We start from the raw sequence: 15,376 nt of genomic DNA, 5'->3' as shown, positions 1-15,376 counted from the left end.
GATTAAGAATCTCGTGCTCTACAAACTGAGTCACCCTTATGTCCATGCGAATCAAACTTTACCAAGAACGGGATTGATAGGTTCCAACCCTAGGGACTTACAATCTAAAATAAACACAGGCAAAGAACAGGGGTGGGGGTGGGGAGAATGGAGGCACAGGTAAAAACATACTATTGTTTCAATTACTCATACTGTGGCTTAGTTACAATAGGTTATTGACTGTTTCAAAGGCTCCCTGTAAAAAAGTAGGTTTAAAAGTAGAGTTTGAAGGCAGAAAGACAGGTAGTCATTTGGTGGCATTCTGGAAGGCAGTTCCTTTTATAAGGACCAGGAAGAGAGAAAGGGCATAATCACTTCAGGGTGTGAGAGAACTCTGGATAGTTGAAAATGATGAAGCTGGGTGGGCAAAGGTTGCAGGAAGGGATGTGATGGAATATAAGATTGAATAGATAAGAGAGGCAAAGCTATGGGGGGTTATGAAGTTAAGGACAAGCAACTTCTGCAGTATCTGTAAGGAGACAGGAAACCAATGTAGAGATGGAAGGAGAAGTGTCCATGTCATACTGTCCAAGTGATGAGAGAGCTGAATAATTCCGCCAGCCAAGTGGATCAAGGGAAGATGAGAGACAAGAAGTAGTCAAGGCAGGCGAGAGATGACAAGGCCAGGACTTTGCCATAACCTGTCAACATCTTGGTTAAAAAAGGGGCTGCCTTGTTTTTCTTTTAGGCAATTTATTAATAGTGAAACTAATTACAAACACTACTAGCAGAGGCCATTCAAACTTGGCATGTTTGATGGAGACAATGCTGTTTTCTTCCTTAAGTAAGCCTTTTTGAACTACCTTTTCTTTCAACATGAGGACAGGTTTGTCTCAGAGGCAGGGACCCCCAGACCTTGGAACACAGGCAGCAAGAAAATAAGTTTAAAATCTCCTTCCTTCTCCCTCCTTGTATTTTGCAAAAGCTGCATTTTTGTTCCTTTTAAAATATGACAATTCCATGTTCCAACTAGTGAATGGTGATTCTGACTTCTTGTACTATACATTGCTTTTATAAATTCAACAGTAATTATTTTATTATTATTTTTGTTCTATTTGTTAAATTTCTATACTGCCCTTCATCCAAAGATATAAAAATACATACCATAACAACAAGCAAAAAGAATAACCCCACCACCCAAAAGACTATAAGCAAAGGCCTTGGATATTTATTATTTCATTTAATATAGCAGTAGAGAAGAGAAAACAGTTAAATGCATTTTAGTTTGAATATGAGCAGTAGTTTTGAGGGGAATTTTAATTCTGTCCCCCCAAGCCACCCTGTTCTCTCTTCAGGTCAAAAGGTTAGAACAAGAACAATAAATCAATTATTTCCCAGTGTTTCAGTAAGTTGTTTATTTATACCCACCAGCCTTATTAAAAGAACAGTCTGTTGTGCAAGAGGATACACTCTCTCTGCCAAGAATTCTGGATTATCTTAAAACTAATCTAGAACAAATATTCAGAGCCAAGCGCCTGAAACAGCATGATTGATGTATTAGATGACACTACCCAGGATGTGTGTATTTCATATGGTTGCAGGCTCACCATACCTGAGTTGGTCCAAGACCCTTCAGTGCCTTAGTGGGCACATACCCCCCGCCTCACATCAAGGTGCATAGTACCCAAGGGCTGTCAAGTTATTTTGGCATCTAAGGCAGAAAATTCCACAAGCTCCTCTCATTGGACACTAAAAATACAATTATGATAAATTAAATAATTACTGCTTTGCTGCCCTTTTGAGACACCAAAAATAATCTACCTGAGACTTATTTATAGCAGAACAAAGTTGGCACCTCTATGCTGTTTAGTGCTACCATACTTCAGCTATTGAACAAAGGGAATGATACCCTTTGCTGAGCATCCTACACCATTTCAGAGTAGATTCTTTGGGCCAAACTAGATTTGACAGCAGAAGGTCCATGAGCACGTCTTCTGCAGTTGTTAAGGATGTATGTGTATATGTATGTGTATTCTTGATGTTACTTATCAGAGGCTGAAAACAAGACTAAGTGGTTCAGTGTGACCTTTGAGATGCTAGGCAAATAGAAACAAGACAAAAAGGGATGTTGGGATCTGAGGAAGCAGATGTGTGCAAACACTGACACTGACACAGTTGGCCAAACATGACTGTTAAACCCCAGACAGTCCTTCTGAAACCTGTCTTCAAGGCTAGACAACTACACACAGGGCTTTTGGCACTAAAAACAGCCCTATAAGAACCCCACCACCCAAGAAGCAAAGAACTGTGGCAGCACCTGGCAGAGGAGGGCAACGGAGCAATTGTTGAGTGGAAGAAGAACAGCATGCCAAAGAGATTGACCAAGATGTGGCTAGGGCCATGGGGCAGTCACCATTGACTCCAGAACTGTGTAAAGATTGAACATATCTGACAGCAAATCAGAGGTCAACAGGCAAAGCAGTGTGTGCACCGCCAGAATCTCTGGCCTCATTTATATCGGCTATATTAAAGGTTGGCCACCTTTAATCGTGTGCTTGCATAAGTACGGTATCTATCCTGAACCTAAGCCATTTAGGCCTTTAAAGATAATCGTCAACACTTGGGATTGTGCTTGGAAGCACCACCTAGAGGCCTCTCATAAGCAAGCACCCACCTTTATTCTCTCTGCTTCATTCTGGACCAATTGCAATTTCTGAAGACTCTTCAAATGGAGTCTCATGTAGAGTACACTGCAATAATCCAATCCAGATGTTTCACCTTGGCTGAAGGAGAAAGGCTTAAAGTCTCGTCTCCCAGCTATGTAACTCCTAATATGAATCAGGCCCACCTGCAGTTGCATTTTTTCTTTTAAAAAACAGTTGGAGATCCAATCACAAATCTCTTGCCATCTCATCTAACTGCGCCCTGTAAAACAATATTATTATGTGCTACATGTTCAAGGACAAATAGACTTGCACAAAGTAACAGCTATCCTTTCCCTCAGGGCTTTCCTCCAGCAAAAATGATATGCGTAGCTAATAGGAGGATTTTCTCCAAGGACAGCTGCTGTATTTTCTTTGGGCATCAATGACTTGTCTATCATGAGACCATAAGACTCTGAGAATGGGCAATTTGTTTCGGCCTGAGTTTGGTCAAAACTAGCATAGGTATAGCCATAAATCAGCAGAAGTATCCATCGGCAAGCACAATTACGGGACCAGTGTCCTTTATTGCCATCAGGACTTATTTAAACATTGTGTGAGGGATGCGGAAATGATCTATTTTTCATGAAAACTGGCTCCCCCAGCTGCCAAACCAGGAGAGTAGCAGAAGTGGCAGCTGCAGTAATTATTATTATTCTTTATTAAATTTGTATACTACCTTTCAAGTTTCCAGGGCAGTTCACAACATACAAATACAAAATGAGAACACAAAATACAAAATAAAACAAAAACAAGCCAATAACCTCACTCCCACAAACACATTAAAAAAGCAATAGAGTGTTAGTTAGCCAAAGGCCTGATTATAGAGAAACATTTTCAACTGACGCTTAAAGAAATATAATGAAGGTGCCAGGCGAGCCTCCCTGGAGAGAACATTCCACATGGGGAGCCACCACAGAAAAGGCCCATTCTTGTGTTGCCATCCTCCAGATCTATTGTGGAAGAAGAAGTGCCTCAGATGATGATCATAGGGTCCAGGTCGGTTCCTATGGGGAGATGCGGTCCTTAAGGTACTGCAGTCCTGAGCCGTTTAAAACATTATAGGTCAAAACCAGTACTTTGAATTGGGAGCAGAAACTAATTGGCAACCAGTGCAGTTGGGTCAGGATCAAACCATCCTACTTCAGTGAGCAACCTAGCTGCCAAATTCTGCACCAGCTAAAATTTCCTAATCATCTTCAGAGGCAGCCCTATGTATAATGCATTGCAGTAATTGAATCTAGAGATTGTTGTTGTTGTTTAGTCGTTTAGTCGTGTCCGACTCTTCGTGACCCCATGGACCAGAGCACCCCAGACACTCATGTCTTCATCTAGAGATTACCACAGCATAGATGACAGAAGTTAGGCTTTCCCAGCCCAGATGGGGGCACAGCTGCACCACCACCTGAAGTTGATGGAAGGCACTCCATGCTACCAAGGCCACCTGAGCCTCAAGTGACAGCAATGAATTCAGAAGTACCCCCAAACTACAAGTGTAACCCCATCCATCTGCTCTACGGAACCACCCACTGACAGTTCCTCAGTCTTATCTGAATTGAGCTTCAGTTTGTTGGCTCTCATCCAGTCCATTACCAAGACAAGACAATAGTTCAGCACATCTACTGCCACACCTGCAGATGTAAAGGAAAAGTAGAGCCAGGGCTTTTTTCAGATGGAACTCACTGAAACTCAGTTCCAGCACCTCTCAGGTGGGCACCATTGCCATTACAACAGAATAGGGAAAGTGTTCATGTTGAGTTCTGGCACCTTCTTTTCTAGAAAAATAGCACTGAATATAGCTGTCATCAGCACACTGCCGACTACACACTCCAAATTTCAAGTTAACCCCACTCAGCAATTTCATGTAGAAGTAAAACAGCACAGGGGATAAAATTGAACCCTGAGGAACCCCAAATTGAAGGCTCCACAGAGCCAAAGAGCACTCCCCAAACATCACTCTCTGGAAACGTCCATCCAAATAGGACTAGAATCACCACAGATTGGGAGCACTCACACTCAATTCGGACAGCCACTCCAGAAGGATACCATGGTCAATGGTATCAAAAGCTGCTGAGAGGCTGAGGATAATTAACAGGGACACATTTTCCCATTTCTCTCCCAACAGTGATCATCATGCAGGGTGACCAAAGCAGTTTCTGCACCAAAACCAGACCTACACCACATTTGAAATTGATCTAGAAAATCTGTTTCCTTTGAGACCACCTGAATCTGATCCATGTCTACCCGCTCAATAATCTTGTCCAAAAAGGGGAGACTGGCAACTGATCAGTAGTTAGCTAGATTTCCCAAATCCAGAGAGGGTTTCTTAGGAGTGGTTTGAGAGCTGCCTCCTTCAAGCAGGCAGGGACCACTCCTCTTGCAAGGAGGCACTGATCACTTCCCTGGCCCAGCCAGCTGTCCCCTCTCTGCTAGTTTTTATCAGCCACAAGGGGCAAGGGTCCAGAGCAAGTGGTCAGCTTGACTGGTTGAAGCACCTTGTCCACATCCTCAAGCAAGCCTTACCAAATGAAACTCATCCGAAATAGCAAATCTAGAAAGTGCTATGGACTCTCCTTCAGATTCATCTACCGTAACAGTCAAGATTTCCTTAAGAATGGATGCGTTTGATCTTCTTGCAGTCCATGGGACTCTCAAGAGTCTGCTGGTGCTGGAGAAGACTCTTGAGAGTCCCATGGACTGCAAGAAGATCAAACGCATCCATTCTTAAGGAAATCAGCCCTGAGCGCTCACTGGAAGGACAGATCGTGAAGCTGAGGCTCCAATACTTTGGCCATCTCATGAGAAGAGAAGACTCCCTGGAAAAGACCCTGATGTTGGGAAAGATGGAGGGCACAAGGAGAAGGGGACGACAGAGGATGAGATGGTTAGACAGTGTTCTCGAAGCTACGAACATGAACCTGACCAAACTGCGGGTGGCAGTGGAAGACAGGAGTGCCTGGCGTGCTCTGGTCCATGGGGTCACGAAGAGTCGGACACGACTAAACGACTAAACAACAACAACAACAACAGTCAAGATCCTGGTGGATGCAATCAATTTTATCCTCAAAATGCTTTGCAAACAACTTACAGCAAGCTACCATCAGTTTTGTCACCTCCTTCGGGTCAGACTGTAAGAGGCCCCACACAACCTGAAAAAGTTCTGCCAGATGGCACAACGAGGATGCAATGGAGGTAGCAAAGTATGCCACAAGGTGGGCTCGGTGACGAGCCCTCACCAGTATTTGATTGCATTCGAACAGAGTTTTCCTCCACTCACGTTCAAACCGCCTCCTAACTTGTTTTCTTGCCTTAAGTTCTGGAATATACCAGGGAGCCAAGTGGGCTCCAGGAAGCAGGAAAGGGCACTTAGAGGCGCTCGTGTCAATGGCCCAAATCATTTGGATGTTTTAGAGTTCGGCCAGGGCTTCAACAGGAGTGCCCATCATAGATGGAAAATCCCCCAGAGTCATCAGGAAACTCATTGGGTCCATCAGCCTCTGAGAGCAGTAATGGGACTTAGGCCTTCTATAGGAGATGTCGAAGAGAAGAAGGCCATGTTTTGCAGTGTCCTCAAGATGAGAAAAACATGCCAAGCATGTTACAAATGCCATGCTGAAACCTGGCACCCACCTCTGACTATGTTTAGTTTTACGTTTTAAATAGTAGCAAGAGAACTGTATCCTGTCTTAAATAACAGAGTATAAGAAAGCCTCAAACAAAAAAGCATATTGAGGGAAAGGAACTATTTAAAATAGCTCTTGCCGATGGCACAAGTACAGTTTATTTTGTGTGAAGCAGGTCTTTAATCACAAGGGAGGCCTGTGATGTAGTGACTAAAGAAGGATCTGCGCATTCTATTCCTGACTTTGCTAAGAGAGGAGGATGAGCCTTCTATGGATGCTTGCATGCTTCCTTCTCGAAGTGGTGGAAACATGTAGGGGTCAATTAGCTACCTGTCATTCACCATGGATTGAAGATAAAGAATGCAAAGCAAACACAATACAAATGTGTGTGTGTGTGGGGGGGGATAATCAATTACATAGTGTTATGTACCATTTGTGGCCTGAAAACAACAGTGGATATTTATCTTATTAGCTGGGATGCTCTCCTTTCCAAACATGGGATAGATAAGAGAACAATGGCAATTGACCAGTTTCTGTTGGAATTTTCTGACATCCCCACTTGAAGGCGCCCCAGAAGCTGCAGTTAGCACCACACACCACTGTCACACTGGGCAGCATTGGGGGATCTTCTTATCACACAGATCCTTAAAACTTTGGACTGGTTGCCAGTGAACTACCAGGTCCCATTCAAGGCCCTTGTAGTTGTGTATAAAGCTCTGAACAAATTAGAATCCTAGTACCTGAAGGAGTGTTTCCAATACCATCTGCCCTGCTAGTTGTTTCCTCCATGAGAGCCCTGGAGGGTGGCGATATGGGAATGCGCCTTTTCTTTGCTGGCTCCCCACTTGTGGAATGCTCTCCCCAGGAAGCCTTGCCTGGTGCCTTCATTGCATGTCTTTAGGTGCCAGGCAAAAACATTCCTCTTCTTCCAGGCCCTCAGCTAATTAAGCAATCTATGTCCTTTTAAACTGTGGGGTGTTTGTTATTATGTTTATGTTCATTGTTATGGCATGTATTTTTGTGTTTTTATATTGTAAACTGCTCTATGATCTTCAGATGAAGGGCATCACAGAAATTTACTAAATAATAATAATAATCAGCAGAGGTTGATTGCTGGTTGGGGCCATAGGACAGATCCTTCTCAGTGGCGCTGTCCCATTTACGGAACTTCCTCCCCTGTAAGATATAGCTGACCCTCACAGTAAACATGTTTAGGTGCATTTAAAAACTTCATCCAGGCATTTCGAATGTAAATGCCGATTCTGTAGACTCTGCTGCTGTTTCTAATGACTCCCTGATTTTTATGTTAAAGGCTTCTTTTTTTATTACTGTTTCAAAAATATTTAATTGCCTTTATTGTAATTTGCCCTGTGTTTCCTAAGGAAGGAAGAGCAGGATATAAGAATGATGGCATAAATAGATAAACTCCCATTCTCCCTGACCACTGGTCATGCCTGCTGAGGCTGATGGGTTTTGGAGTTCAACACCATCCAGAAAACCACACGTAAACCACCCTGCTTTGGCGTTTCCTATTGTAGAACACTTTAACAGCAACAAGCAAGGAGGATAGTCTTTCTTCCACTCTGAATCCCAAAGGAGGATGACAGCATATAACATTAAGAACAATACTGGAACAGCTGTGCACACAGCAGCCATAACTCCATGTGAGTAAAGGGAGTTCCTCGTTTGTTACTTAACAGAAGCCAAAGCTGATGTAAAAAAAATCAAAAACAACCACTTGGAAAATTACACAGAATCAACTGAATAAATTAATTTAAATTGAATCGAACCCACGACCCTGAGATTAAGAGTCTCATGCTCTACCAACTGATTTTAAGTTAATAGTAGGGTCAACAGCACTAAACGTAGAACTGTCTATTCAGAAAAGAGTCCCATTGAGTTCAGTGGGATGTACCCAAAGATAAATGGACTCAGGGTTGCAGCATAAATCAGATAAATGTCTCTTAATACAGCTAAACTCACGGAGATGAAACCATTCATTCCCAGTCTGCTCAAGGACTGAGATAAACATCAGAAGCCATTCTCTCTTTTCTATTGCTTGGAGGTTAGACGTGAGAGACAGGACCTTTTATGTGGTGGCATCTTTATCGTGCAACATCCTTTCTGGGTAGATCCACCAGGCTTCTTCTTTCCATTCATTCAGATGGGCAGTTAAGACCTACTTGTTCCACTGGGCAGGATATAAATAAATAAATTAAACCCATCCAAATACTCAAGGTTCACAAACTGCTTTCCAACCTGATCATTATCTCTTTCATGCACTTGCCTTATCCACTATTTTGGTTAACATAATAGAAATTTTTAAAAACCCCGGAAGGGGGTCTTTACTGCTAAAAGCTCTGAAATTTTAGCTACAGATATATAGTTATATCTGTACAGTTTGTAAAACCTTTTAGAAATCCTTAAGTTGCTTATCCTGATGGCCCAAGTTCATGAAAAAAGAATTGTTTATCCATTAAAAGCCATCCCTTTAGTAATGAGCATTAAAACCTCAATGAAGAATAAAAAAAGATTACTTAGTTCCATGAGATGAAGGTGCCTGGATGGAAATTGAATTACAGGAAAAGAGATAAGATTTAAATGGGTAGCATTTTAAATAAACTCTAATAGTAATATTTTGTCTCCTTATAAACAGAGCAGGCAGATCTATCTAAATATAAGGGTACAGGGTGAACAGCCAACCAGGCAGTACTTCTCACCCATGTTTCATTGTAAGGAGGGACTGGATTATCTTCATTTGCAAAACATGTTGGCTATCATTAGATGTACATATTCAGATTTCAAGACAATGTTCAACATGCTGCACAGTAAAGATTCGAAAACCTCTGTATTCTACTAGTAACTCCTTAATTATGCACCACACTTTGAGAACAGTAGAAAAGGGATGTTTGAATCAACTTGCAAAGCTGATTAACTGGCAATCCAAATTGCTCCACCAATATAATTCTTTGTTCACGAAAAAGGACTTACAATGCATTCTGCAGCCTGATTACAAAAAAATAAAAAAAATAGTTGCTACATTTTGTTTCCCCAAGAACAAGTTAGATCAAATCAAGAACAGGAGACAAGATTTTTGTGGCAAAGGATAAATAGAGTAATCAGCGTCATATACCGCTTTCATAAGCCTTCATGAGTGTGTGCCATTGTTTACATGGACATTAGCAAAAAGTCTTACTTCATTACAATGGCATAGTTCCTAACACTTGGCCTCCCCAAGTGCCACAACCACCCAAACAAAAACTCCTGAATTTTTCCAGATGTTTTAGAAATCACCTCAACATTTTGGCAAATATTTTCTCCACCTCAAATACTGTAAAACAAGGTCCTAATTATTTCTTATTTATTTATTCCTTCCCTGCCACAACCACCCCCAAATTTTCCAACTTTTACACTTCATGTAGATACTTCATACTAAGAAACTTCAAATTGTTCTGTATCGTTAGAGCCCAAAGGTTCCTTAACAGCGCACATGGGCATGGAACTTGCCTCAATTGTCACAATTTTATGCACAGCTTGTTTTCATTAGTTTTGGAAACTCTGTACGAATTTATTAGTACCGAGAGTTTGCACTGCATTGCTGAAGCCAAGTGGACACAATAAACATAAAACCACTGGTGTTTGAAGCAGCTACATGTTACAGTTTGCATTAAAAAAAAACCCCTTTGTTTATATCAACTAGTTGTTGGAGAGGAATGACATTTTGCCAAGTTTAATATTATTTGCATTCTGCAAACTTTAGCAAAATATCATTTGCTCCAAGTATCGGTCCCCTTAGGCTTTCCAAAGACAATTAATTGAGAACTATTTGTCCCAAATCAAATCAAATAGTCCCCAAGCAACATAAACACATCTTTAAAATGATTTGTCCTCACACAGTCAAACGGAAGTTCTACATCATTACCTACACTACTCAAATATCTGTCTCCACAGAAACAAATGGAAAGACCTTAACCTTTATTGGGTGAAACTGTGTTAGCTGTGAGGCTAACAAAGGGAGTTTGTATATTTAGCTTCCTCTGTATAATCAATCGTGAGCACACTATTTTTCATACTCCCTGAGAGTGTAATGTAACAGGTAATTCTAGACATGCCTGCTCAGAGGTAAGATCCACTGAGTGCTGCAGGTCTTATTCCCAGGTAAGTAGGTGTAGGATTACAGCTTTAATTGATGTTGTAATTTAAATAAAAAGAGCAAACTTTACCAAAAGACTATAATGCACCCATAAATATACTCTTCCATCACAATGTTCACGGCAAGTACACCATGGGACTTCTGAATAATACTGATATACTTTACAACAGCCTTGACAAACCTGCTACCCTCCAGATGTTTTTGGACTACAATTCCCATCAGCTGTTGGCCATGCTGGCTAAGGATGATGGGAGTTGTAGCCCCAAATATCAGGAGGGCACCAAGTTGGCAAAGGCTACCTTACTGGGTTGTTGTTAGGATTGTTGAGATAATTATAACTTTGAACACCAAAAAATAACCCCACTATAGAAATAATAAATTTCATTACTACTGTTGTTAACCATGCTGTTCTTTAAACTATGCACTCTGTTGGTTTTACAAATAAAGAATAATACTGCTTAATGAGCTTTACATAACATCATTCATCCTCTTCATATAGCTACCCCACTGTTCAGACAGGGCCAGTGTATTTTGTATATTGCTCCCCCACTCAGCGCACCAGTGTAAGAAGTACAGGCTGGTTGCTGAATCTCTCTCTCCCTAACACACACACACACACACACACACACACACACAGACACCCTTGTTGGCTTTCCACATGTGTTATTCTGATTCAAGCACAGAAACCTGTTAACAATTGTTAAGTAAATATTGCTTTATTAATTGGCTACCACATCTTAGGTGTTCCCATCACCACTGTTTGTGGTTATAGAAAAATTATAGCCCAGGCACATATATAGGCAACAGCTCTCCTTACATGGCAGCCATTTAGGAAACTGCCCTGTCAGGAAGAAGAGGAAAAGAAGTAGCAAGGGGAACTATCACCACAGATGTCTCCACCTGCTGTGGCTCCAGCAGCTGGAACTGGGTTCCTCATGCACACAGCAGGCAACACACACACTACTCTCTCTCTCTCAATCAGTGAAAGTTGTCTACCTCCTCTCAACCTGACTTTTGTTTCTGCTGTAGATGGCAGGAAGGAGTCTAAGTAAGGTTAAGAGAATTTGAATAACGTACATTTGTCAAAGAGCAGAATTTGAAGGGAAAGGGAGGGACAAGTGCTCATGGAGAGAAATGACATTTTTTTGTTGTCATTTCTCTTTGGTCCGCTCAAAACTTCCATACCCAGTATCTATAATATGAGTCATTTTGGGGTAGTGAGAAATAAGATGGGTGATGAAATTGGTGTAAGCTGCCCAGCAGGGCCAGCTCCCAAGACTGGGTGCCTGTTGCAGAGCAATAAATGGCACCCTTCCCCCCAAATTAAGATACACAGTACCCAAGGCCATTCAAGTTGTTTTAGAATCTGAGGTAAAAAGTACCACAAACACATCTTCTTCCTCCCTGGTAGTAAAAATACAATAACACTAATTTAAATAACTAACAACTTGCTGCCTTTTCATGACATCCAAAAACTGCTGTTCGAGGCAACTGTCATGCTCTGGCTAATGGTAGGGCCATCCCTGCTGCCCAGAGCCCATGAAACAGCATGTGATCTGTGTAAGTGTATTCACCAATAAAGGCATACTGTCATGCTAAATCCACGGTGAAGATATAAGGCATTCATATGAACTTTCAGGTTTCATGCCATAAAGTTCAAAATGTTCACTGTTTTGTAACGACACCAAAAATTGGCAAAGAAGCTGCATGATATACTGCTTTAAATAAATTACATACATGCACAAAAGGGGGAATAAATATGGTTTACTGTCTCACAGTCTCTACTGCATGGATATACTTTTGGGAATTACACTTGTATCTGATGACACATGGGGAAATATGAGTAATATTATAAACATGTATGTCTCTGAGAGAGATTCCATAGACTTTTGAATCAATTTCTGAGACATGCTGAACACAAGTCTTCGCTCAGTAACACTTTGCTCAGTTAAGTCTCACTTAATGATTTTATGTGTCTTCTCAGATCTTCCAGATGGTGAACTTGCAACTTTAAAAAGTAACATGAAAAGCAGCCGCAGCCCTCTTAAATGGTATGTCCACTTGTTTGATTGCCCAATTATAACTGGATATTATAATGATAGATTGAATGAGATTAAAAATGAAAATGGGAGGTAGTGGTAAGCACCTTTATTAGTACTCAGAATGCAAAAGAATATCATATTGATCCCATAGCATGCTAGCAGTGATAATGCTCAGATCCAGAATTTCATATCTTGGATGAAATGGGAAATAACTGAAACCGAGAGGCCAGGATTACAAATTCCATCAGTATTTATATTTTATTCTTCCAGCAGTTATAATGAGCACCACCTTTGGGGACTCTGAGCTACATTACTCATGAATCTCTAGCTTTGCTCCTCTCCTGCCATGTGGCAGGAATTCAAAGGGTGGAGTCCCTTTCCCTCTGGAAATATCCGATAAAAGTCTATGCTTTCCCCCTCCTGAACCCTTTTTCCTATTCCATATGGCCCAGACAGGATTTGGGTGTGGGCTTTTGCAGTCACGAACAATGCCAAAAAAGGGCGAAGAGAATGTGGGAAGGAGAGAGGATGACAGCTTAAGCCATTACATCATTGCAAGCATGCTCACCTAATCAACACTCAGACAAAACTGATAAAAGAGATTTTTGCTTGGCTGCTAGCCTGCTATTTCAATAGCTTATTCTTCAGACAATGGATTAAATTATATGAATATCTGGGTTCTATAATCTTTGTAAACTTTGAAACCTGACTGAAATAATTTGAATGTAATTGCTTGAATATTTCACTTCAGCTCAGGTAATTTGTCTTTTAGTTGTTTATTAACTATTTGAATTTAAATCTGTAATGATTAATCACATTATGAATTTTCTCTTCTAGACTGCACTTAAGTCTAACTGAATGAACACACCATCTCATAGGTACACATTTCAAATAAAATTAATTTGTAAATGTCAAAATGAAATTTAGCATCCAAACTGTATAATTATTAATTTGTAGGGAATGTCAGGTTCAGGCTACTTGAATATTCCATTACTCATGCCAAAGGAAACTTTTCTTGAACCGTTAATTTAATATTTAAGCATTTTTTATAAGGCCAAAAGCAACATCAAAAACATTATCTTGACATGAAAAGCAGAAGCTGGCTTGTATATTGATATAGTTTTCTAAATAACATAATTAACAATCAGCTGTGATTGCAACATTCTTATTTAAAACAGATTGACCACAAACATGGTGGTCATCAGGACTGAAATCTGGAATGTCAGATCCACTTCAAGGGGTAAAGCTTCCTACATAGCATGGACAGACAACATGGCACCCTCCAGATGTTGTTAGATACCCTGCAAGATGGCTAATAGTCAGGGATGATGGGAGTTGGAGTTCAATAATATAAGGAGGGCACTGTGTTACTACTCCTGTATATAAAAATCACATTTGCAAATCATATTTAGACATGGTTGAGATTGCCACATATGGCATGGTAGTAGTCTTCTCGGTAGTGGCGCCCGCCCTGTGGAACGCTATCCAATCAGACGTAAAGGAAATAAACAACTATCTGACTTTTAGAAGGCATCTGAAGGCAGCCCTGTTTAGGGATGTTTTATTTTATTTTTAATATTTTGTTGGAAGCCGCCCAAGAGTGGCTGGGAAAACCCAGGCAGATGAGCAGGATATAAATAATAAATTATTGTTGTTACATGCTTTTTGCAATAGTGAAGTTGTTTCCATGTAGGAGTTTTCTCTTGCTTCAGACATTATGTAGTGGCAAACATATATTTGTTTCTTAGCATACACACATGGAGGGGGGGGGGCTATAGGCAATCCTAGCTCCCTAGTAGCATATAATAGGCATGTCTATAAAAATATGTTTGTTGCATTCATACTTTACATTTTAACATGTGCACATAAAACAGTGTAACTTTGTTAACAGTGTGTGTGAACTATGAAATCACAGTGAAAATCAAGTTAAATAAAGAAACAAATAAAGTTACAATAAGATGCTCTCAGAACATAAGCCATCTTTTTTGGTAATTGGGAAAACTGACCTTATTTTCATATAAATCAGTGGGAGTTGAGAAACTAGCATCTCACAATAGATGTCTTGCAGAACCTTGCAGGATCAGATCAATGTATCACTTGATGCCTCTGAATGTCATCACGTGTACCACTATCTATGCAGAACAAAAAACCTAAAAGCTGCTTCACAATCGTGTAGGCTATGGTTACATTTCTGTTTGCTGTGGTAAACATGTAATGTGTGAAAGGGAGTTGTGTATGACCTAAGAGCTGTGGGCATGCAGAGAACATGTGCTGGAAAAATGTGACTGGCTTAGGTTTACCAGTTCAAGTCTACAGTGCATTTGGATGTGTATAATTCATTTTTGCACTTAATATTTTTACCCACACATACCTCAAGGTAGCCTGGGAAAACACAACTGATGCTGAAAATTAGGAACAGGAAATAGACATAAAAGTGGTTGACCTTTGTGCCAAGAAAATAACATACTATCCACATGCAAACAAAGTGTTGTTTACCTCCTCCCACAGTACTAAATTTCCCAGCACCCTTAACAAACTGCAGCTACCAGGATTCTTGTGGGGGTGGGGTGCTTTAAATGTATGTTGTGTACACAGCCAGTGGACCAAGGGGGGATGGGACATTTCCTCAACTACCAAGTGTCACCTCACAATACTGTCACCGTAGGAGGTCCCATTAGCTAAAGTGGTGCTTCAGGTTAAGAACAGTTTCAGGTTAAGTACGGACCTCCGGAACGAATTAAGTACTTAACCCGAGGTACCACTGTACCACCCTATGTCTGAAGATCTCAGGGCGGTTCACAGCATAAAAATACAAAATAAAAACAATTACATCTCAGAGAAATGCATGGTTTTAGCTGATAGTTTTCTGAAGCATAT

At 40.8% G+C, this 15,376-nt stretch overlaps 2 protein-coding genes across 3 annotated transcripts in view; one reads left to right on the top strand and one right to left on the bottom strand.

Moving 5' to 3' along the window:
• LOC310679403 (uncharacterized protein) overlaps positions 1-15,376 on the top strand; it is a gene marked incomplete at its 5' end in the record, with an annotated part of 107,145 nt that overhangs the window by 60,906 nt on the left and 30,863 nt on the right. The window contains 2 exons of one of the 2 annotated variants that reach the window (XM_083444645.1): positions 7,843-7,968; positions 12,442-12,508. In XM_083444645.1, coding sequence (XP_083300771.1) covers positions 7,905-7,968; positions 12,442-12,508 — 131 coding nt within the window. The remainder of the gene's footprint in view (positions 1-7,842; positions 7,969-12,441; positions 12,509-15,376) is intronic. The other variant, XM_083444644.1, reaches the window with a different exon arrangement.
• Positions 1-15,376, bottom strand: part of CD34 (CD34 molecule) — a 39,303-nt gene that overhangs the window by 21,730 nt on the left and 2,197 nt on the right. The gene's annotated exons all lie outside the window — the stretch shown is intronic.

Source organism: Podarcis tiliguerta (genome assembly GCF_965153285.1).
Source record: "Podarcis tiliguerta genome assembly, chromosome: 6".
NCBI lineage: Eukaryota > Metazoa > Chordata > Lepidosauria > Squamata > Lacertidae > Podarcis > Podarcis tiliguerta.
The sequence above is the reverse complement of the archived record's forward strand: the minus strand, read 5'-3'. Positions and strand labels throughout refer to the sequence as shown.